The following is a 22,177-nucleotide window of genomic DNA, read 5'->3' on the forward strand; positions in this document are numbered from 1 at the left end:
ACCCCTTGGGATCCAGCTCTGGGATGAGGGGGTACAAGGAGGGGTCTCTCCCTCTCATGTGTCTTGGGGTGCAGCGTGCTGCTGCTGTGGGGCTGGGATGGGAGTGGGGAGGGCAGAGCCTGACCAGGGATGGAATTGCCCTCCACGTGCTGCCTCTGGGCACCCTTGTGTCCCCCCACCAGTGGGGGAGCCCTGCCAGGAGATACCACCAGTACCTGTGCCCAGTCACCCCAGTTTGGGTCCCCTAGGACCTGCTGGGGTGGAGGAGCAGGAGGAGTGGGCAGAGCAACACAGGGATGGATGGGCTGCATCTCCAGCTGCCACCCAGAGGGCATCATCCACCTGCATCCCATTATCCCACCCTGCACCCCAATATCCCAACATCCCACCCCTGCCCCTGCATCCCCTCCGTCTCCTCCCCACAGAGCCCTTGGGCTGATCCAGCCCAGCTGAGCGCAGGGTCAGGGAGCTGGGACAGGGCCATCCCCAGGGCCACACAGACTGGGGAGGGGTGGATGGATGGATGGATGGATGGATGGATGGATGGATGGATGGATGGATGGATGGATGGATGGATGATGGATGGATGAGAACTGAGGGTTCTGGTGGGTGACAAACGGGACATGACCTGGCCATGGGCACTGGCAGCCCAGGAAGCCAAGTGTGTCCTGGGTTCCTCCCATTGTGGTGGGCAGCAGGGGAGGGAGGGGACGCTCCCCCTCTGCTCTGCTCTCCCGAGACCCCTGTGGAGTTGCCTCCAGCTCATCCCAGCACAGACATAGAGCTGGTAGAGCAGGCCCAGAGGAGGCCACCAAAATGGTCTGAGGTGGTCCCTGGTCTCTGCTGTGGAGGAAAGCTGCTTCATGGGACCTGCCAGCCCCACCCCTTGCTCTGCTGCCAGCCACTTCTCCCCTTGCTGAAGGTCAGAGCAGGGACCTCACCTCCCTGGGGTCCTTCCCTCCTTCACCAGCACTGCTTCAGCCCCACCTTGCTTGGCTCAGGGTCCAGAGCCCTGCTGTGGCTGTGATGCCAATTCCTGCTCTTCACCAGACCAAACCCCCCCCCCATCCCCTCCATGAACCCTCTTATCAACATGGGAATGGAAAATGTTTGTGCTTCCTTGGCTGGAAGCAGCTCTCACCCCATAGGCTGGGATACACAAACCTCCCACATCCCACCATTGCAGCTCCAAGAAGGATCCCCTGGCTGCCTCTTCCTCCCCAGAACAGCCAACAGAGCCTCTACTTTTGGTCCCAGTCTGGCTGATTTATCTGGTTCCTGTTTTCCCAGAGGATAAAACCCAGCACTGATGCTCCAGTGACATCCCCAGCTGTGCCCACCCTTCCTTGCACTCCATTCCATGTGATTTTCATCACACCTTTAAAAATAAAAAGCCCCAAACCCACTCAAACCCAGCCTTCCCAAGGCAGAGATTGATATTTCCACATGGCAAATGCTTCCATGCAATTCCCCAATGTCCTATTTTTGGTTTCTCACCAGTCCTGGCACTGGTTGCAGCATCCGTGCTGGAGCTCCAGCCGAGCTCAGAGGAAGGGAATAAAGGTTTCTTAGGGCAGAGAAGGAAATCTCTCATCTCCTTCCCTGGGCTGTACCGCCCATGCCTGACACCTAATGAGACCTCAGGTGACATCAGTCCTGTTGTTTCCCTTTCGCCTTCCTTTCCATTTCCCTTTTCCCCCTCCCTTCCCTACTTATTCATTTGTTCCTTATATAATTAATTATATTTTCCCCTATGGAAGAGCCCCTGCAGCCCTACCTTTCCCCATCTTTTCAAATCCAGAAACCAAGGCACTGCCTCTGGCTCTTTTCCCCCCTCTCTAGCACCTCTTCTCCACTTGTCACATCCATTCCTGGTGCCACCTCTCCTGGATCCAGGGGAGTCAGGAGCAGTCATTCCAATTACATTGGGCTCTGTCTCTCCTGGATCCAGGGGAGCCAGGAGCAGTCAATTCCAATTGCACTGGGCTCTGTCTCTTCTGGACCCAGGGGAGGCAGGAGCAGAGCCAGGAGCAGTCACCCCGATTGCTCCCATTCCCATCTCTCCTGGATCCAGGGGAGCCAGGAGCAGTCATTCTGATTGCTCCCATTCCCATCTCTCCCAGATCCAGGGGAGCCAGGAGCAGTCATTCTGATTGCTCCCATTCCCATCTCTCCTGGATCCAGGGGAGCCAGGAGCAGTCACCCCGATTGCTCCCATTCCCATCTCTCCCAGATCCAGGGGAGCCAGGAGCAGTCATTCTGATTGCTCCCATTCCCATCTCTCCTGGATCCAGGGGAGCCAGGAGCAGTCATTCTGATTGCTCCCATTCCCATCTCTCCCAGATCCAGGGGAGCCAGGAGCAGTCATTCTGACTGCTCCCATTCCCATCTCTCTTGGATCCAGGGGAGCCAGGAGCAGTCATTCTGATTGCTCCCATTCCCATCTCTCTTGGATCCAGGGGAGCCAGGAGCAGTCATTCTGACTGCTCCCATTCCCATCTCTCTTGGATCCAGGGGAGCCAGGAGCAGTCATTCTGATTGCTCCCATTCCCAGGGGAGCCAGGAGCAGTCACCCCAATTGCTCCCAGCTCCTGCATGCCCAGGAGCTGCTGGGCTGGGGGTGGGAGCCCTTCCCTCCTCTGGCAGCTGTGATGAGGGGTTGGGATGTGGTGTCTGAACACATCCAGTGGATGCTCCTGATGGAGCAGGTAGTCCTTGGATCCCCTGCTCAGGGGAGGAGGAGCTCAGAGAAGTGAAACCCCATTGCTGCTGCTCTGCCCCTCCTGTAAAGGCAGCCCCTCCTGTAAACCACCCCTGAATGGGACACAGGCTGGAGACTCCAGCCAGGTCCAGCTCTTCCATACCTTTTCCCACTTCCCTGCTCCCCACAGCCAGTGTGGAATGACCAGACCAAGAGCTTGGCACATTTCTTAGGCTGGAGAGCTGGGGGTGCTCACCTGGAGAGGAGAAGGCTCCAGGGAGAGCTCAGAGCCCCTTGCAGGGCCTGAAGGGGCTCCAGGAGAGCTGGAGAGGGACTGGAGACAAGGGGTGGAGGGACAGGACACAGGGAATGGCTCCCACTGCCAGAGGGCAGGGATGGATGGGATATTGGGAGGAAACTCTTCCCTGTGAGGGTGGTGAGGCTGTGGTGGGCACACGAGAACACGACATGAACAGATGGATATGCAATCACAGCCTGGTCTTCACTTGCAGAAGAGCCCACCTGTGGCTGTGGATTCTGGGAAGATCCATGAGATGCCTTTACTGACACGTGATGTTATTTCTGGAGCTTCCCTGAAAAACCTCAGGTTGTGCTGTGTTTTGTGAAGATAATGCCCATTCCACGAGACCCACCAGGAGCAGTGCTGAGAGGCTGGGGAGCAGCAGCCGCTCCTCCCCTCTCTGGGGATGTCATTGATGATGCCAGCACCAAGCACAGAGCAGAACAGGCAGGGAAAGGCTGCTCTGACGCTGACATTCCTGTGTGGAAGGGGACAAGGTGCCCCTGTCCTGGCTGTCTGTCCAGGAGCACAGGCAGAGCCCCTCGGTTCTGGCTCTTCTTGGAGAAACAGCACCATCTATTTGCAGCACGAGAAGAGAGGGGGCATGGTGGGTGCCCCTCAGCAGGACTGGGGATCCCACCCTGGAGCAGCAGCCTCGGCTGTCCTGGGCCAAACTGGGACATTCCTGACCCCCAGACTCTCCTGCAGTCCTGGTGACACCTGGGGCTTGCTCCAGGGTCAGGGCAGGAGTTCAGGACACAAGTGCAGGAGCAGGGAGGGGAGAGGCTCCAGGCTGGGGGTTCAGCTCAGCTTTGGGTCTCTCCTTCCTGAGTAGGCTCTGCCCTTCAGCTCCCACACACGGACATGAGGACTCCCACCCTGGGACCCCACAGGACTCAGCCATTCCCCACATTTCCTTATCATTGGCTCAGACAGGCTCCAGCCCCTGAGGCATCAGAAGTCCCAGGAAGGTGTTGGCCCCACAGCACCAAGGGGGAGAAAGCCAGGCCAGCCCCAGCTTTGCTCCAGGGGCTGAGCCTGTCCCTAAGCCAGCCCATCCCCACCTCCAAACCCAGCTCAGAACCCCTCAGGATGGACCCCAACTTGTTGTGAGTGACAGAAGTGACCTAGGACCACCTGTTCCAGCCTTACCATGGAACTGGAATGAAGAAGATCTGATTTATTAAATCTGCTGGGAAAAGCAGACTGAGAAAACTTAGCCCAAGGTGCTCCTGCTGAGAAAAGGGTACAAGGGGTGGCCTGAGGCCTTCAGAGCTCACATGGAGAAACCACTACTTCTTCTTGCGACGTCTGGTGTTCATGCGGATCAGCTGCTGCCCCTGCTTCTTGATGTCCTCCCGGCTGGGGATGTAGTCATGGTCTTCATCCTCAAAATCCAAGGTGTCTGCAGGGGAGAGTGGAGAGGAGGGGCTGGGGAGGGTCTGGAGGCCACCTCTGTTGTGGCCATGTCCCTGGGAGAGCTGGCACGTTTTGTTGGGCTCGTGGGATCCAGGAGAGTCCTTGTGGACCTTTCCACCCAGCATCCCAGGGTGACCTGTGGGACCTGGTGATGGCATCACTGTGACCCATCTCCAACGCTGCTGGGGCTTCCCATAAAGGTCTGGAGCTGCAGTGTGGTGGGCACAGCTCCTGCTTTGCTAAAGGTGGTGAGCTGCCAAAAGCTCTTTGCCTCTTCCAGGAGCATCCACAGGCAGAACCAAGCACTGATTAGTCTTCACAACCAGGTGATTTTGGAGATGAGGGTGTTTCCTCTTGCCCCACATCTCTCCTTGTTCCTGCAGTAGCTTGGTGCTCATCATGCCACCACCTGCCTTCATTCTCCCCCACCCCTGCCTAAAAACACCACCCACATCTGAAGCCTTGGAAACAGCCAAGATCAGCCTCAAGACCTGGAGGCAATTTGTGGGTTGGTGTCTGCTGGGCCAGTGGGAGACAGACAAGGACTCCCCGCTCCCAGGGGGCAGAGCTGGAACAGTCTCTGTAGGACATGTCCCCACTGTGCCCTCCTACCATCTTCCGTAGCGTCTTCATCCTCAAAGGAAATCCTCAGGTTCTGTTTTTCACCTGCAGTTCTTTCCTCCAGAAGGTTCCTGACCTTGGCAAAAGTCTGTGAAAGACAGCCTGGGTTAAGTGCTGGTGGGCAGGTGGGTGTTACACCCCAAGCACCATGGGTGCCCAGTGCCATGCGGGGCTGAGCCGCTCCATGGCCCTTCCCTGTGGCCTTGCTGAGGAAGGATGGCTTGGGTGGCCTTGGTCTGTGAGGGCCCTGAGTGTGTCCCCAGGGCCACCGAGGGCCCCTGTACCTCGCTCTGTTCATCAGTGCTGTCCTGAGGCCGGGCTGCCGCCTGCTCCTTCAGGAACTGCAGCTTCTGCTCACAGTGCTGCAGCTTCTCCTCCAGCCCCACCACTGCACCTGAGTCCTCCTGGGGGAGACACAACCATCTCGAGCAGGGGTAGCAGTGGTGGCCATGCCAGGTGTCCCTGTGCTGCCCTGCCTGCACGGCCCTGCTCCCCTGGAGCCCCATGGTACCTTGCCAGGGATGGAGATGCCCTGCAGGCGGAGGAACATGTTGTCAATGATGTTCTCAAACTCGATCAGGCGCTTCTGGTTGTTCAGCATGTGGGCTCTCATCTGCTCCAGCCGGGCCTCTTCCTGCTTCAGGTTCTCCCTCAGCTGCTCCTCCTGCATGCTGGAGCCAGCCACACTCACATCACACAGCTGCACAGGGGTGCAGGGACACCCCAAAGCTGCTCCAAAAGCAGTTCAGGTTGCCCCACCCCCAACTGCAGGCCAGCTCCATGCTGTTGGCAGCACTTCCCAGGCCAAGCAAGGAGAAAAGGAGCTCCTGGACCCCAGTGGGAGCTTTGGGTGCTCTGCTCTGCCAGCAGCAGAGCTGGGAGCTCAGAAACCCTCCCAGTGCGGGAGGAGTGCGTGGCTGCAGTGGGGTGGAGGTCAGGGTGCCTGTTTGGACATGACCCCCCCTAAGGTGGTGGCCTGGCTGGCACAAGTGTGTGAGGCCAGCAGCACCTGGTGGTGCTGACGGGCTGGTTAAACTTCACTTTAGCCTGCTTGGACTCCAGGTTCTGCAGGGTCTTCTTCAGCATGTTCTTCCTCTCGTTGCACTCATCGATGTGCTGCTGCAGGTTCCCCAGGGATTTCCTCTGTGCCTCGATGCTGCTGGGGATGTCCTGGCCAGGGGAGACACAAGGACTCAGCCCAAGGTGGCTCCTGCTGGAAGCAGGGCCTCGGGGGGGTTACAGAACCATGGAGCTCTGTGGTTTCTGTTCATGGGGAAGGGCAGTGCCTGCCTGCAAACAGGGGCTTTGTGGGGCCCCAGGGAGAAAAGAGCAGATAACTGCACAGGGAAACGAGGGGAGCAGAGAGGCTGCAGCTCCCCAGCACTCCAGCAACCCCAGGTTTTAGCAGGGATGGGTTTTCCATTACCCAGAGGCAGGAGCACTGCAGGGCAGTCTTTGCCTTCTCCATCTTGTCTGTCACAAAGGCCTCGCGCTGCATCTTGGCCATGGCGGCCTCCACGTCAGCACCTGGGGTGGCAGGGAAGGGACAGGATGTCCAGGGAAGGAGTAGGGCAGGATGTCCAGGGATGGAGCAGGGCAGGATGTCCAGGGATGGAGCAGGGCAGGATGTCCGTGGCTGTCCCCACATCCCCCCACCCTGCCCCTGCCAGGCACTCACCCATCAGCGTTTCTGAGGAGCTCTGGTCCTGCTCTGCAGAGAGCATGGACACAGCTTGCTGCAAGGACAGTCACTGTCACCCCTGGGGGGCTCAGCACTGCAGGCTGCCCCTGCCCCCAGCCCTGCCTGCCCCACCCCCAGCTCACCTGCCCACACCCCAGCTCACCTCCCCAGACCCCAGCTCACCTGCCCACACCCCAGCTCACCTCCCCACGCCCCAGCTCACCTGCCCACATCCCCAGCTCACCTGCCCACATCCCCAGCTCACCTCCCCACGCCCCAGCTCACCTCCCCACACCCCAGCTCACCTCCCCACACCCCAGCTCACCTCCCCACGCCCCAGCTCACCTCCCCACACCCCAGCTCACCTCCCCACGCCCCAGCTCACCTCCCCACGCCCCAGCTCACCTGCCCACATCCCCAGCTCACCTGCCCACATCCCCAGCTCACCTCCCCAGACCCCAGCTCACCTGCCCACATCCCCAGCTCACCTCCCCAGACCCCAGCTCACCTCCCCAGACCCCAGCTCACCTGCCCACATCCCCAGCTCACCTCCCCACACCCCAGCTCACCTCCCCACGCCCCAGCTCACCTCCCCACGCCCCAGCTCACCTCCCCACGCCCCAGCTCACCTCCCCAGACCCCAGCTCACCTCCCCAGACCCCAGCTCACCTCCCCACACCCCAGCTCACCTGCCTCTGCTGCCTCTCGCTCTCCTCCTGGCGCCGGAGGCTCTCAATGTGCTTCCTCTGCTCAGCCAGGGACTGGTCCCTGAGCTGCTTCTCCATACGGACCTGGGGTCCCGCCTCGGCCATGAGTTTCTGGAGCATAATAGAGAAGGGAAGAGTTGCTGCCAAAGATAGTTGGAGCTTTCTACAGATTGGTTATTAGGTTCTAGTATTGGTTTAGATTGAGATGTGGGAAGAAATTCTTCCCTGTTAGGGTGGTGACACCCTGGCACAGGGTGCCCAGAGCAGCTGGGGCTGCCCCTGGATCCCTGGCAGTGCCCAAGGTCAGATTGGACAGGGTTGGAGCAACCTGGGAGAGTGGAAGGTGTCCCTGCCCATGGCAGGGGGCTGGAATGAGATGAGTTTTAGGGCCCCTGCTAACCCAAACCATTCCATGAATCTGTGATTTGAGCTACTGAATGAGCTCCTGGGATGCCCAGTGTCAAAAGTGACCCCAGTCCATGCAAACAGGCTGTGAAGGAAGCTTGGCAAGGCAGGCTGGGGTGTGGGACACACTGCCATTGCCATGGCTGGTGCTTCAGACAGGCTGACCCCAGCCCCAGGGGACAAGAGGGAGACCTGGCAGGACCTATGGAGGCCTCTGGTGCTGTGGGCAACCTCAGCTCCACCTCTTTTGCCCCTTGCTGAAGGAAGGCTCTCAGGTATGTGGTGCTGTCTGTGGGCACTGGAGGGTGGGAAAGGGCCCCAGTTATCTCACCTTGATGACATTGTTGGCTTGGAGGGTAGTCCGGCCTGTGAGCTCCTCGTGGTACATCACAGTCATCCCAGACAGGAGGTCCATGTATCGAGGCAGGTATACCAGCTCCTGGCACACAGGGAGCCAGAGCACGTCACCCACCAGGGTCCCCCGTGCTGTGACAGGGCATGGAGGGCACCAGCAGGGTGTCCCCTGGGACACAGCCCCTTGGGCACCCCGTGCCTTTGCAGGGAGAGCAGGTGAAACACTGGCACAGTGAGGAGGAGCTCACCCTCCTCAGGACCTCCTGCAGCCTCAGGTACAGGTTGGTGACAATCTCTCCACTGTGAATTTTCATGAGCATCTTCTCAATGTCATTGCCCAGCTGGCGAATGGTCTGGGACAGACACCGGGAGAAGGCACAGGGTGACTGTGTGTCCCAAGCCCAGTGCCCAGCTGGGGGTGCAGGGGCTGGATTAAAGCCTCCATGGGTGCTGGCACACCAGGAAGGGCTCCCGGGTACCTGCAGCTCTGGCTCTTGCCACTTAGGCTCTGTCTCAGCATCCCGCAGATTCTGCAGGTGCCTCTGGCGCTCGTCCCTGGCTTGGCTCCACTGCTTCAGCTGGTGCAGCAGCATGTCACACACCTTCACCTGGTCATGGATTTTGGCCTCGATCTTCTTTATGACCACCTGGATGGGCATGAGACCATTTTCTAGGCTGGATGCTGCTGCCCAGAAAACTCCCCCCAAGGTAGAGCTGGGGACAGTGATATGCTGCTCCAGGATGTTGTCATTGGTTTGACAGGATGGGGTCTGGGAGAGCTTTGCTCTGGGGGCTGGCTGGGGTAAGGCAGAGGTGGGCAACTGCTGGTGGCAAGGCTGGGCTTAGGGACTCTGCATGATATGGAGCAGGGCTGGGGATCAATAAAATCGATCAGGGCCCAGATGGGGATGCTGTCAGAGAGCAGCGGCACCGCTCTGTTGCTGCATGAGGCCTCTGGGCAAAGGCAGCTCTGTAGGCACAGCCTCGATCTCCACGGGTTTGTAACCAGGGCACAACCTTGGGACAGGCAGTGAAGGGCAGGGACAGCATCTCTGCTGGGGATGCGACTGCACCCTGTAGGAACACAGGCAGTGCCAGGGACACGGGGGTGGGACAGCAGGGACAAAGGGGCTGCATGGATGTGTCCCATGGAACCAGACGTGAACACCCCGTGTCTCCACAGCAGCCCCGTGGGGTTGTCCTGGTGCTGGCAGCATGTCCCTCTGCCATGCACTGTTCTTTTCAGTGTCCCCAGAGCCCCAGCCCCTGCTCCCAGCCCTGCTGTTACCTCCAGGCTCTCAGTGCCTGAAACGAGCTCCTGGCCCTCTCCGAAGGCATCCTTTATGGGGAATTTGTTGTACTGTGAGCAGGGAGGGACAAAGATGGTCACTGTCAGCCTGGGAATGACACATCTTTTGCTGGCCTGTGCTGCCAGCTCCCGGAGGAGCTGGGGGTGCAGGGCCTGCACCAGGCAGGGGTACAGCAGGAGGGACCTGCTGGTACCTTCAGGACAAATTTCAGGATATTGGAGTCCTCCTGCAAAGCCGCCTGCAGGCTGGGGAGCAGCTCCCTGTTCTGCCGGAGCTTTTCCTCGCAGGACTGAGCGAAAATCTTCGCGCCTTGCTCTGGGGGACATCAGGCAGCCAATGGCAGCGCGTGGGACAAGGGGGCTGTGCCGCCCCTGTCCCCGAGCAGCCCGAGGCAGCACCTTGCAGGCCCACGAGGACACGCATCTCTTGGCTGCGCTGGCTCAGGTCGGCCTTGGGGCCCCGCGCGCTGCCGGGGGCCTCCATCCCTCGGCCCACCATTCCCAGATCCCTTAGGACAGGTGCCCAGGCCCTGCTGCCCCCGGAGGTGTCGCAGCGTTGTGAGCGCACGGTTCCACCGTGCAACTGTCACCGCGGCACTGGCAACTGCCACCGGCCACACGCCTCCTGCTCAGCAACGGCCCAGCCCCCTCCCAACACTGCTGCAGGGAACAGCTTCATTAACAACTGATTAATGAGCTCTTGGAAGGGGGCAGAGAAGCATTCCAGCTTTGTCTCCCATTGGCGTGGCAGTGGCAGCTGTCAGGGACCATTTTGACCCCACTAGGAATAGGGCAATGCCAGGGCAAACACATGTGCCTGTGTACCCAAACACACCAGCAGTGCTCTCCTGGAAGCTGCCAGCTTATTTAAATGCCCACCTATCTGAAACTTCCAGTTAATTCGCCAGGAAATGGTTGTGCAGGGAGTTATGGTCTTGTTGGAATGGGCAAAGACAAACCATTTACCAATCCTGAGCTTTATTCTGATGCTCACCATATGTTCTTGCTGAACTACAAACATGACAAGAAATGCCAGCATGTATCTTTATTTGTCCATAAATAAACTCAAGCTCCCTCTACCAGAGAAAATCCTTAATGTCTGGATTTGCAGAAAAAGACTTTATAAAGAAATTGCCTTCCTAGCACCAAGCTCATGAATCAGCTTAGACTCAGTTCTGGAACTCCAGATCTTTAACGTGCTGCCATCCTGTTGTGCTCGAGGTGTTAAACACAGCAAACCAAGAAATTAAAGAAATGTGAAATCAGGTATTACTGACACAATATCCTCTGAGGCTCTTGCTCAGCATCTTATTTGCATATTTATGAATTGCATGTTAGTGCTAATTTCCAGTGACAAGCTAAATATCAACATGATCATCTTCAGTGCTTCCCAAAGTGTGTCTGGAGAGAGAGGCACATGAAGGCAGCAGCCCAGGGTGGTACCCAGGGGAGCTGCCTGTGCACACAGAGCTCTCCACACTGAGCCCTGTCCGCAGGGCATATCCAGTCACTACACCCCTGCATTTCCTAGGCAGCATTTAAACCCCTGGGAGCAAACAAAAGCATTTTAAAATGGATGAAGTGGTTCAAGAATCTCTGTTTCACCTGTCCTCAGCAAAACTCAGGCTCTAGAGGCAGATCCTCCCAAAATACTGCTGAAGGAATTGATCCTGGCCTTGCACGAGTGCACACAAATTGGCTGCTGCAGAAATCCACTCCCAAGAGGCAGCCTTGCACTGAGGTTCCAGCCCTGCAGCCACCTCACATGCCAAACCTCCCCTCCTCCAGCTGACCTCCCTGATGAAATTCCAGGAAATTCACAACGAGTTAAAGGTGCAGAGGAAACCCAGCTCAAACCCAGCTCTGTTTAACTGTCACAGAAGGGGGGAGTCTCTGGAAGGCAACAGCAACCAAAGAGCACCATGCTCCCCTGGGAGAGATCTCCCTGGCTGGCCCACAGCACCTCACCTGCTGCCTGCTATCTGCATGGAAACAGGAATGTCACATTAAAGGCTCCTCAAATTCCTGCTGATTTAGCTTTAAGTCACTGAACCATATCTGCTTTGCCTGGTGGTTTGTATTTTTAGTATCTCCTTCCCCCATTGCTGTCCTCTCTTCCCCTTTTCTTTGCAATACCCCAGTTCAACTTTAAATCATTTGTTTAACACAGCTGCAGCAAGATTTAACAGAATTAGCAAGAACTATATCCCATGCCTCAGGAGCTGGCTGGTAATTCTGTGCATGGATTAGAGAGCAGCAAAAAAAAGGACAGAGGATAAAGGACAGCTGCCAGAATTGTTCGGTTGCGCTAAAAAGCAAAGGGGCACACACAAACAATTCCTGCTGGGAATTACTGTCCAACAAAAGCCTGTCTGGCTCCATGGCCAGAGGCCACCACTGCCTGTTTGAGATTCATTTTATCATGTGGAAGCTGCAGCTCCCAAGCACAGGCTACTCCCTAAGCCTACAAAAGCATTGCCACAGCCAGGGATATCTCCTCTACTAGTAACAAAAATAAGTATCTTATTTCTTTCTGTATCTATAATATATAAATAGATGATAATTTGTTTTTATTAATGTAGCTAAATATATTCTACAAATAAGTTATTTGGAGAACATCATCTCTACGTCAGCAAGTGCTGCTATAGCCAGTGAAGGAATTCTTTATGAATGGTCCATTGAAGTACTTTAATTACCAAGTAGCCAATTATGGAAGCCTAAATCAGTTTTCACACTACCAAGAGACTGATTTTTAGACATGATCCACACTGCACCTGTTTAGAAGTGAAAATGCAACTTTCTTTTCTTAAGGTCCCTCTCCTCACATACAAAGCCACTCCTCAGTGACCAGTGCAATCTCCCACTCAACACTGACAACCTGAAGGTACAAACAATTGGCACCAAATCACTCAAACACTTTTCAACAGCAACGCTGAAACTAGAGCAAAGCCAGAGTAACCTCCTACCACACCCTAACTCAGTTCTTATTAGTGCAACTCTGACACAAAATCTTCTTACAGGCAAAGACATCTGTAAACCAAGCAAGTGTAAAATGATAAAAAAGACCCAACCCACACTGCATGGAAAAATCCCAAAGGATTAGTGTCAGAAAATATTTGGCAGCAAGAGATTGGAAAAAACCATGAAGGCCTAACAGAAGAGTGGCTACACCAGTCACTGCAGGGAGGGTGTTGAAGCAGATCTGCTGCAGGAAGATTTTGTTATTCAAGCTTTTCATCTCCTTCCTCAACATCCTTCAGACTGAGCACTTCCAGGGATCCTTTTCCTTTTGTCTCACTGCGGATCAGCTCGTCAATCTCCCTGAAGCAGCCTGGGTCAATAAGGCACACCTGGAATGTTCCACATTTCATCAGTTAGCCAAGAATGTTTGGATTTCATCAACCCCTACCCAAAGCCTAACATTCACTTTCATTAAAACAATCCTAGTTAGTTACTGAGGAGGAGTCCGAAGAGTTGACAAACTCTGTCTGGCTGCAAATTTTCCACAGAGCTCTACAGTTCCAGTTCCTCATGCTGGATATGGCTTTTGCCAGTTGGGATTGCTGGATTCTAATCTGTTTGTATGAAGATTTTAATACCAAATTTTGCTTTATCACCCACCAACTTTAAAAAAATAATTAGCCACCCTTAAAGTCTAGACAGAAGCTACCAAATAAGTAACAATAACATTTCACATATGAGAGAGACTTATCAGTGTTGCAGGATCATCACTGCTAAGAGGAATTGCACTGTGCACTCCTCAGCTTGGAGCAGCAACCTCTGGATGCCAAAGGCTGCTTCCATGCCCACATCACTAGGATTGTATGAAATTAAAAGTTCCCAACTGCAGCTCTCATTCAGGATCTCTGGTGAGCCTTCAGTTTATCTAAACAGCTTCCATATATGAATTCATCTCCTAGTAAAATACACATGTGTAGTTCAAATCAAACCTGAACCCCATGGACTGCTTTTTGCTTACCATTTCCAGCTGTTCCTGGAAATCTTCACTCTCAGTAACTTTAATCAGTGGCTTGAGCTTCTCTTTCAGTTTCTTGCCCTCCTTTGCTGGCAGGATAAATCTCAGCCTCATGTGAGCACGTTCAATCTGCATGGTCTCCTTCAGCTGCCTGATCACTTCCAGGGCCTGTTGGACAAGAAAAAGACCACTTGCACACCTGCTTAAAACCCAGCACCCAGATCCAAATCTCAAACCTTTTCCCCAGCTTCAGAGCCATCTCTCAGTGCTGGTCACTGCTGCTCTGCTGCAGGGAGGCTGCTATCATGCTCTTTTGACAGATTAACAAGAAAAGGCTGACTTGTTTGTGATCACTTTGAACACTTAAAAGCTGTCTGAAATAAAATTAACTAGCTATACTGCAAAACACCACAAACCCACATGGCTCAAATGCAAAACTGATATACCACCTCAATTAGCATAAATCATGAACCTTTTATTTCTGCTCTAAGTGTATCACTGTTGGTTTTTTTCCTTTCTTTCTCCCCTCCCCGAATTCTTAGCAAACAAATTGACAGAGTTTCAGGAGCTGCTTCTCTGCAGCACTCAGCTGTCAGATGGCTGAGTAATCCCTGTGCAGGCCTCAGATCGCAGAGCTCTGTTGATCCCTCTGTGGCTGAGGCCCGAGAAATTACACTGGATGGCAGCACCTCGGAGCAGGAGCTGATACTGCAGGAAACTCACCTGCTGCTTTGTGCTCTTGTTGGGTTTGACAGAGTAGTGGATGTCCTTCATGGCCCTTTCAATGAGGATCACTGTGTAGGGCCGCTTGGTCTCGGGGTTCACGCACTTGTCAGCCACGATGGTGGCGATGTCCCGGAACATCTGCTCCAGCTGCGTGTGCCGCTCCTTGTCCGACACCTGCAGCTCCCCTTTGGACAAAATCTGTTTTACCCACAGAAACCCGTTAATGAACATCCTGGATCTGAAGAGTGACAAGTAAAATTTGACAACTTTGAGTAACTTTGTTAAATTTGACAGCTGCTTGAAAGGTTGGGTGAGATTTGAAAATAATCAAATTAATAATGTGAATCATTACAACAGACAGCATTGGAAAGGCTTCAGACAAAAAACCTCACCCCAGAAACACTAAACAGCAGCAAGAGAAGCACAGATTTCACAGAATATCTTAAGCTGGAAGGGACCCCTCAAGGACCGCTCCGTCTAGCCCCTGGCCCTGCACAGACACCCCAACAATCCCACCCTGGGCATCCCTGGCAGCTCCTGGAGCTCTGGCAGCCTCGGGGCCGTGCCCATTCTCTGGGCAGTGCCAGCACCCTCTGGGGGAAGAACCTTTCCAAAATCCAACATAAACCTGCCCTGGCCCAGCTCCAGCCCCTCCCGGGGTGCTGTCCCTGTCACACAGAGCAGAGGAGGGAGCTGTCCCTTGGGAGGAGCTGCAGACCCCAATGAGGTCTGACCTCAGTCTCCTCAGGCTGAACAGACCAAGTGCCCTCAACTGCTCCTTGTGTGGCCCCTCCAGGCCCTTCACCTTCTTTTTAGCATTCTTGGACTCTGACAGCTTCAGATCTCTCTTATATTGTGGCATCCAAAACTGCCCCAGAGCAGAGTAGGACAATCCTCTCCCTGGCCCAAGCTGTTGATACTGGGCCTGGTGACCCCAGGAGAGGGATGTCCCTCCTGGCTGCCAGGGCAATGCTGACTCAAGAGATTTACTGAAATCTTATCAACCACAGCAAGTCCATAGTTCATATCCCACCAGAAAGGACTAAGAAATTAGATCTGTTACTTACACCTAAGTGAGCTCTCCAAAGTAAGCAACTGTCCCCTTCTTTTCTCTGCATTCTTAATAACTTATCTTATGTGAGGAACGCTTCAGTACTGGCTGTGTCCAGACACATCGGTGCATGCAAGTTGTGTGTTAGACAGAATTCTTTCCAGCCACATGCATATACCAAATTTAAAACTATAAAACAGAGCTACAGCCCTTTTTTACCCATTTCTTAACAAGCAACCCTTTCACCTATGGCAGCATTCTAGAAACACCCTTCAGTACAAACCAACCTAACTGTGTGACTAAATCTTCTCACATCTTTTATAAAGCAAAGTGTGTGAAACCTACCATCTTACAGATTTCTGTCTGGTCATCTGTTCCAAATGCTTTAACCAGATCTTCCTTCTTTGCCACCTGGCCTTTGGAGACATTGACAAACACTGTGTGTGTCTGCAGGACCTCGTCGAGATCTTTCTCCCTAGAGATTAAGACAAATGTAGAAAACTCAGAATAATCCCAGAATGATGCCAGTGCCACCCCTGGTATGGGCAGGGACACCTTCCACCATCCCAGGGTGCTCCAAACCCTGTCCAACCTGGCCTTGGGCACTGCCAGGGATCCAGGGGCAGCCCCAGCTGCTCTGAGCACCCTGTGCCAGGGCCTGCTCACCCTCCCAGGGAATAATTCCTTCCCAATATCCCATCTATCCATCCCTGTCCTCTGTCAGAGTGAAACACTGCCCCTCGTCGTGGCACTCCATGCCTTGCCCAAGCCCCTCTCCAGCAAAGCAGCAATGCCAGCAGCACAGCTGCTTTCAGCGAGGAGAGAGAGCTCCCGCTGCCCCGGGCTGACTCAGCACAGCTGCAACCTTCCAGCACGGAGGTCTCGCTGCCCAGGCACGGGCACAGTGCTCCCGTTACCGGCCCCGCGCCTCCTCCCGGGGTCAGACCGGGGGCCCGGGGCCGCGCACGATCCCCGGCCCCGCAGCCAGGTGCCGGGTCCCGGGTCACTGCCGACCCCGCCGCGACACCCCGGGCCCTTCCCGGTCCTCACACGGGCTCCCCTCCAGCGCCACTACCGAGTCTCCACACGAGGTGCCCGGTATGACCCCCTCACACCCGGGTCCCCGCACGGGCCCTTCCCCGGGCCCCACGCCGGGCCCGAGCCGCCTCCCCGCCGGCTCCCCGGGTACTCACGCTCCGCTGCGCCAGCCCATGACCTTGTTGCGGTAACAGGCGATCTCGAAGCGCTTCCCGGCGCGCCGTGCCCGCACCACGGCCACATTGGTGAGGCGGATCTGGTTGGTGGGGGTGAAGATGGACATGGCGGCGGCCGCCCGCTCCGCCCCCGGCCCGGCCCGGCAGTGAATGGCGGCACGGGCGGAAGGGGCGGGAGCGGCGCATGGCGGCCCGAGGGGAGCCGGGCGGGGAGCGGGGTCAGTGACGGCGCGATGGCTGAGTGCGTGTGTGTGAGAGAGCCGTGATGGGGGGAACACAATAACCGTGTCCGTGGAGGTGGTAACCGTGAGGGGGGATATAATAACCGTGCTAGTGGGGTAATAACTATGTGTACGGGCTAATAACCGAGTTTGCGGGATAATAGCGTGTGTATGGGCTAATAACCGAGTTTGCGGGATAATAGCGTGTGTATGGGCTAATAACCGAGTTTGCGGGATAATAGCGTGTGTATGGGCTAATAACCGAGTTTGCGGGATAATAGCGTGTGTATGGGCTGATAACCGTGAGGGGGGATAGAACAGCCGTGTGTGTGAGCGGTTATAACTGTGAGGGGGTGCTGTGGAGGGAGATGAGGGTAATGACCCTGCGGGTATTTATTAACCATAAATGGTGTACGGGGGCAGGAACTCTGAGGTGGGGGGTGTTTAATAACTGTGAGAGGCAGGGGAAGGTGGGGTAAAACCGTGGGGTGTTTGGGGGAGAGAGGGGCATTAACCATGAGAGGAGGAGTAACCACGAGGGTGGGAGGGTGTGTGTTAGTGGGGTGATAACCATTAGGGGGTGTGTAGTTGTGTAGGGGATAATAGTGAGCCTGTTTTGGAGCTAAAATTCTCTTCAATATATGTAGCATCTATTGCATTTGAGGAAGTTGTGTAGAGGTTAAGGGAATCCCTGTAGCTGGTTTGGGTAAAACTGGGAACACTGGGCAAGTGCTCTTAGCCCTTCTCTATTGTGAGTCTCGGTGTTGCTGCTGGAGGGCTGAAGGGCATCCCCTTAAGCCTTTGCTCTGGTAGCTTGAGTAACAGCCAGTACAAGTTTCCAGCCTCTTGGAAATACTTGCATTCTGTGCTCTTGACTGGTATCTGCAAAAACAAGACCCAAGCTGCAGATGACAGTAGAAGGGTGTTAGCTGTGTTCCTCAGTCAATAAATATCACAAACCAGCCCTTTTGGAGTGCCTGAATATTCCATATGAAATAGATATTCCCACACACCCTGCATGTGTATTCCTGACTGTGCCCTGAATGTTCTGAACCAACATGAAACATCTCAGTGGCTCCAAATCAAGCTTCACTTGCATCATAGAATTCTGTGAAAGTGTTTTCAATTGAATCTATGTTTCAGTCTGCCCTTGAAACTCTGTTTGTAATCAGTGTGACATTAAATGTCTGTAAGCAAGGGTTGTGTTCAGCAGAAAGTTTTGTGCAGGTGATTTCCCCCTTGGACTGGAGCTTTCTCATTCCAGAGAACTGCATTTGTTGGGTTTGTGTAAAACTAAAGCCAGTATGATCCCCTGGATGTTTCACAAGGACTTTTTCCTTTCAGGCACTTGGACAGCACAAGTATTTCCTGCTTTTCCTTGTAACAGAGCTACCTTAGAAAGGAAGAACCCAGAGTTTCCCTCTGACAGTATGGAATGCTAGCTTGGAGCTCATCTGACACACCTGAGGAGGTAAAGGCTTCTTGATTCAATTTTGGTGTCTTGTCTTTAGCTAGAAGCTGTTTTCTGCAAAGCCTGGGCAATAGCTGGTAATGTCAGGCTGTGGGTACTGTGTGATTATTTTGTGAGTGCTCATTCCATATTTGCTCTGTAGGAACCTGTGATATTCCAGATTTAGATGTCTCAATGGATATGTGGAGCTACTTCCATACTTGCCTGGTGTCCATATGGCTGCACAGATTTTACATCTATTCTGCTGTTGCTCTTGGGATCAGCCTTTGGATTGTCATTCAGTTCACCACCACCAGAGCCAAAAGGAAGGTAACTGAGCCTGTCAGCACTTCTCTCTGAGAGACCCCAAAAACCTGGGTGGTAGTGAGTAGTTACTGGATAAAGGCACCTGCTGTGGGCCTGCTGAGAGTGTTGCAAATCCCAAATGCAGTTTGGTTATCTGGTTATGATCCTCAGCCTGGCTTGTTTGTGTCTGTGGGTCACTAAATACTCTTGTTGCTCTGATGTTGGGGCAGAGCTCAGCAGGACACACCTCACACTGTTCCTGGGAGAATGTGTTCCCCTGGATTGCTCTGTCACTCCAGGTAAACCCCTCAGCTTGTGCCCAGTGTTTGCATCTTCATGTTTTCATGATGCTCGTGACAGGGTTGGGCTGGTTTGGGATGGGAGGGAATTAGGCCATTCAGGAGTTGAAAACCTCCTCCTGCAGGTGGGTAAAGATCTGCTGCAGGACTTGGGAGGTTCAGCTGGATCCTGTTACCTCCTGAACAAGTGGGTATTGTAGCATGGCTTAGTCAGGAACACGGGTCCTGGCGTGTTTGTCTGGGTGTGAGAGGAACCAGAATGCTTTGACTGTTGCTGAGAGTGGCCCCAGGATTTGAGTTTTAAATGCTCTTGGTTTGACAGCCCTTGGAGAAGGGTGAGCAGTCCCGGGGGAGTCCCTCTTCCCCTGAGGGAGCATCAGACAAACTGGGAAATGGATGTGCTCCCCATCAGGCACAGAGGATCCATGTTGCTGGAGTGAAGATCTTCTATGGCTCTCAGACTGGCACAGCAAAGGTATCTGTACTTTTATTGCACAGCTGTGAAATTGCTTTGAAATATTGTTGGGATCTGAGAACATTGCTTGCCTTAAAACACTGCCGTGGGTACAGATCTGGGAGTTCATCAGCACATTCATTAGCTTCTTACAATCATTGCCCAACATGCAAGATGAGTGAAAAATTAAATAAAAATAACAATTTTCTTCCTCCCTTTAAGCAAGGCATGTAGTAGAAATTGATTATAAAGCTAGAAGTTTACTCTTGCACTATAATTGTAATTTTCTAGCAAGGCTTTATAGAGAGAAGTGCTGGGTTTGGTGCTTTCTCATGAAGAAATGTAATTTGTGGGTGTAACTGTGACATTATAATGTTGGAACTCTCAGCCAGCGTACTCCATCTTTGTTTTAATGTGAGGAATTGCAGTGCCAGTGTCCAGGCCTCCTGTGTCATTATTCTTCCTGTGCTGGGAGAAGTCTCATGGCTGAGCACAGCAGGGCTTGCGGGGCTTGAAGTAATTGATAACTTCCATTGTTTCTTTGTTCAGAGATTTGCCAAAGCTCTGGCTGAAGCTGTTTTTTCCCTTAATTTGCCTGTGGAAATCATTAACATGGAAGACTATGATCCAGAAGATGGTTTAGTGGAGGAGGTGGGTATAGCATAAACACCAGTAACAAGTACAAATTTTTCCTGGGGTTGTCAAGGCTATTTCCCTCTTGTATTTCTCTCCTGTTGTTCTGGAAATCCCCAAAGCTTTGTGTTGAATTGCTTCCCTACCCATGCAAATGTAGCCCATCAGCCCTCAGCAGAAAATACCTAAATTTTGAGAATTTCAAAGCATCATTTGGACATTTTGCTGTGACAGTGACTCTGTATGAGCCAGTTCTGTAACTCAGGGGTGAGCTGGGTGAGAGTGGCTGCCCCAGGTGCTCTGTACACCTGGGCAAGGTTCAGAACCAGAACAGCAAGGTGGTGATGCCTCTGCAGCCTTTAGAGGCTTTTAAGATAGAAACTCTTTGTGAGGTATATTTATGTATAGTAATCCTTGATGGGTTTTTTCTTCTGTGAATATTGATAGTTGCTCCTTGAGAGTTTTAATTAATCCTACCAAAAAGTTTTGGTGGAAACTGCATGCTGGGAATTCCTTCAGGTGTCAGTATGAATTGCCAGCATTTGATACTGCCCCTAACACACCTGTAAATGTGAGGTTGAGGAATTTGAAATATTTATCCATGGGGCACTTCCCTGATGAAGGAGTTGGGTCAGGAAGCTCCTGATGGGGCTGGATGTCCAGGTTTGCTCTGTCACTGTGTCCCTGTTCAGCTTGACCTCTCTCTGCTAATTTAAAGTGCTGTGCAGATTGTCCAGCACCCTTGGGATTGTCACCTGCATCATCCCACCCCAGCAGGAGACAGCCTTGCCTTTTGATTTCTCCCAGCTGCCTGGGTGTTGTAACTCTTTGCTTTAGAAGAAGGTTCTGGAAAATGCAGTGATTTCTTTTTTTCCCCTCCTGTCCTGTTTGTGTGACCAGACAAGCAGCAGGAACATCTGTGTGTTCCTGGTGGCCACCTACACCGAGGGGCAGCCCCCAGAGAGCGCAGTCTGGTTCTGCAAGTGGCTGGAAGAGGCAGCCAATGATTTCCGTGTTGGGAAGAGCTTCCTGCAGGGCCTGAGATACGCCGTGTTCGGGCTGGGCAACTCGGCCTACGTGGATCACTACAACACAGTGAGTGTCCCTCGAGCCCCCTGCTTGGCTTCTGCTCCCCAGAGCCTCAGCTGCGTGCAGTGCATGCAGCCTGAATGAGGCTGGTGCTCTGTGTGGGATTGCAGCTCTTGTGACTGGGTGAGGTGCTGGGTTTAGGGCATGGGCAGAATCTTAGAGCCACTGAGCTTGGAAAAAGCCTCCAAGATCACTGAACCCACTGTGTGCCTGATCCCCACCTTGTCCCCAGCCCAGAGCACTGAGTGCCACATCCAGCCCTTCCTTGGGCACCTCCAGGGATGGGGGATCCAAACCTCCCTGGGCAGCCCCTGGCAGTGCTGAGCCCCCTTTCCATGGGGAAATTCCTGCTGCTGTCCACCCTGAGGTTCCCCAGGCCCAGCCTGAGGCCGTTCCCTCTGCTCCTGTCCCTGTTCCCTGGAGCACAGCCCGACCCCCCCGGCTGTCCCCTCCTGGCAGGAGCTGTGCAGAGCCACAAGGGCCCCCCTGAGCCTCCTTTGCTCCAGGCTGAGCCCCTGCCCAGCTCCCTCAGCTGCTCCTGGGGCTCCATTCCCTTCCCAGTCCTGTTCCCTTCCCTGGACACCTCCAGTCCTTTGCTGTCTTTCTTGGGGTGAATGGCCCAAAACTGCCCCCAGAACTGGAGGTGTCTCAGCAGTGCCAGCAGAGGGGACAGTCACTGCCCTGGTTCTGCTGCCACACCAGTGCTGGTACAAGCCATTGCCATTGGCCTTCTTGGCCACCTGGGCAGTTCAGCTTTGAAGCAATTGCATTTCGAATGGGAAATGAGAAATTAGTCTCACATGCACTGGGAGGTGTGGTAACACATTTGGTAAATCTTACTGAGTTGATTTCCCAGCTTTGAAAGCTTTCTGCAGTCACCTGAGGGCACAGCACTGTAAACTCTTGCTCTTGCTGCCTTCTAAACGTGGCTCCTTGTTGTGATGTGGGTTCTAGCTTTATTCCCTGATGTGACCTGTGGTAGTATCTCTGCCTGGTTGTTGTTCTCATCTCACACAGAAAATTGGCATCACTTGTCACAGGTTGTGTTCAGAGCTGGGGCTGTGTGTCACACATGTGACTGTTCTGACCAACAAGCACCACACAGAGCAGTCTGTTCCCAGAGCCCCTCCCTTCACCCCAGGGGTGGCAGAGGGATTTTCCAATGCAGTCTGAGGGGGTGTGGTGCTGTTCAGGCTGCTCTGTGTCTGTGCTGAGCCAGCACCTGAGAGGGACTCCCCAGGTCCCTGCCCTGCAGTGCCG

At 53.9% G+C, this 22,177-nt stretch overlaps 3 protein-coding genes across 3 annotated transcripts in view; 1 reads left to right on the top strand and 2 right to left on the bottom strand.

Moving 5' to 3' along the window:
* Positions 1–4,294: 4,294 nt before the first annotated feature.
* On the bottom strand, positions 4,295–9,982 carry LOC136565254 (coiled-coil domain-containing protein 183-like). The gene is made up of 14 exons (XM_066563755.1): positions 9,898–9,982; positions 9,693–9,814; positions 9,478–9,549; positions 8,669–8,836; positions 8,438–8,542; positions 8,167–8,274; positions 7,413–7,541; positions 6,721–6,778; positions 6,469–6,569; positions 6,052–6,212; positions 5,554–5,713; positions 5,327–5,446; positions 5,034–5,130; positions 4,295–4,407 (listed from the first exon to the last, which is right to left on the bottom strand). The coding sequence occupies exons 1-14, from the start codon at positions 9,980–9,982 to the stop codon at positions 4,295–4,297; spliced, it is 1,599 nt and encodes a 532-aa protein (XP_066419852.1).
* A 477-nt stretch (positions 9,983–10,459) lies between these two features.
* SBDS (SBDS ribosome maturation factor) lies at positions 10,460–16,596 on the bottom strand. The gene is made up of 5 exons (XM_066563554.1): positions 16,445–16,596; positions 15,597–15,726; positions 14,198–14,398; positions 13,478–13,642; positions 10,460–12,848 (listed from the first exon to the last, which is right to left on the bottom strand). The coding sequence occupies exons 1-5, from the start codon at positions 16,570–16,572 to the stop codon at positions 12,720–12,722; spliced, it is 753 nt and encodes a 250-aa protein (XP_066419651.1). The 5' UTR covers positions 16,573–16,596; the 3' UTR covers positions 10,460–12,719.
* Positions 16,597–16,691: 95 nt separating this feature from the next.
* TYW1B (tRNA-yW synthesizing protein 1 homolog B) overlaps positions 16,692–22,177 on the top strand; it is a 99,596-nt gene continuing 94,110 nt past the window's right edge. The window contains exons 1-6 of the mRNA XM_066563333.1: positions 16,692–16,762; positions 18,031–18,157; positions 18,300–18,466; positions 19,064–19,216; positions 19,745–19,846; positions 20,729–20,923. Of these exons, the coding sequence (XP_066419430.1) occupies positions 18,332–18,466; positions 19,064–19,216; positions 19,745–19,846; positions 20,729–20,923 (585 nt within the window). The 5' untranslated portion in view covers positions 16,692–16,762; positions 18,031–18,157; positions 18,300–18,331. The remainder of the gene's footprint in view (positions 16,763–18,030; positions 18,158–18,299; positions 18,467–19,063; positions 19,217–19,744; positions 19,847–20,728; positions 20,924–22,177) is intronic.

The sequence above is a fragment of the Molothrus aeneus genome, chromosome 20, assembly GCF_037042795.1.
Source record: "Molothrus aeneus isolate 106 chromosome 20, BPBGC_Maene_1.0, whole genome shotgun sequence".
NCBI classification, from domain to species: Eukaryota; Metazoa; Chordata; class Aves; order Passeriformes; family Icteridae; genus Molothrus; species Molothrus aeneus.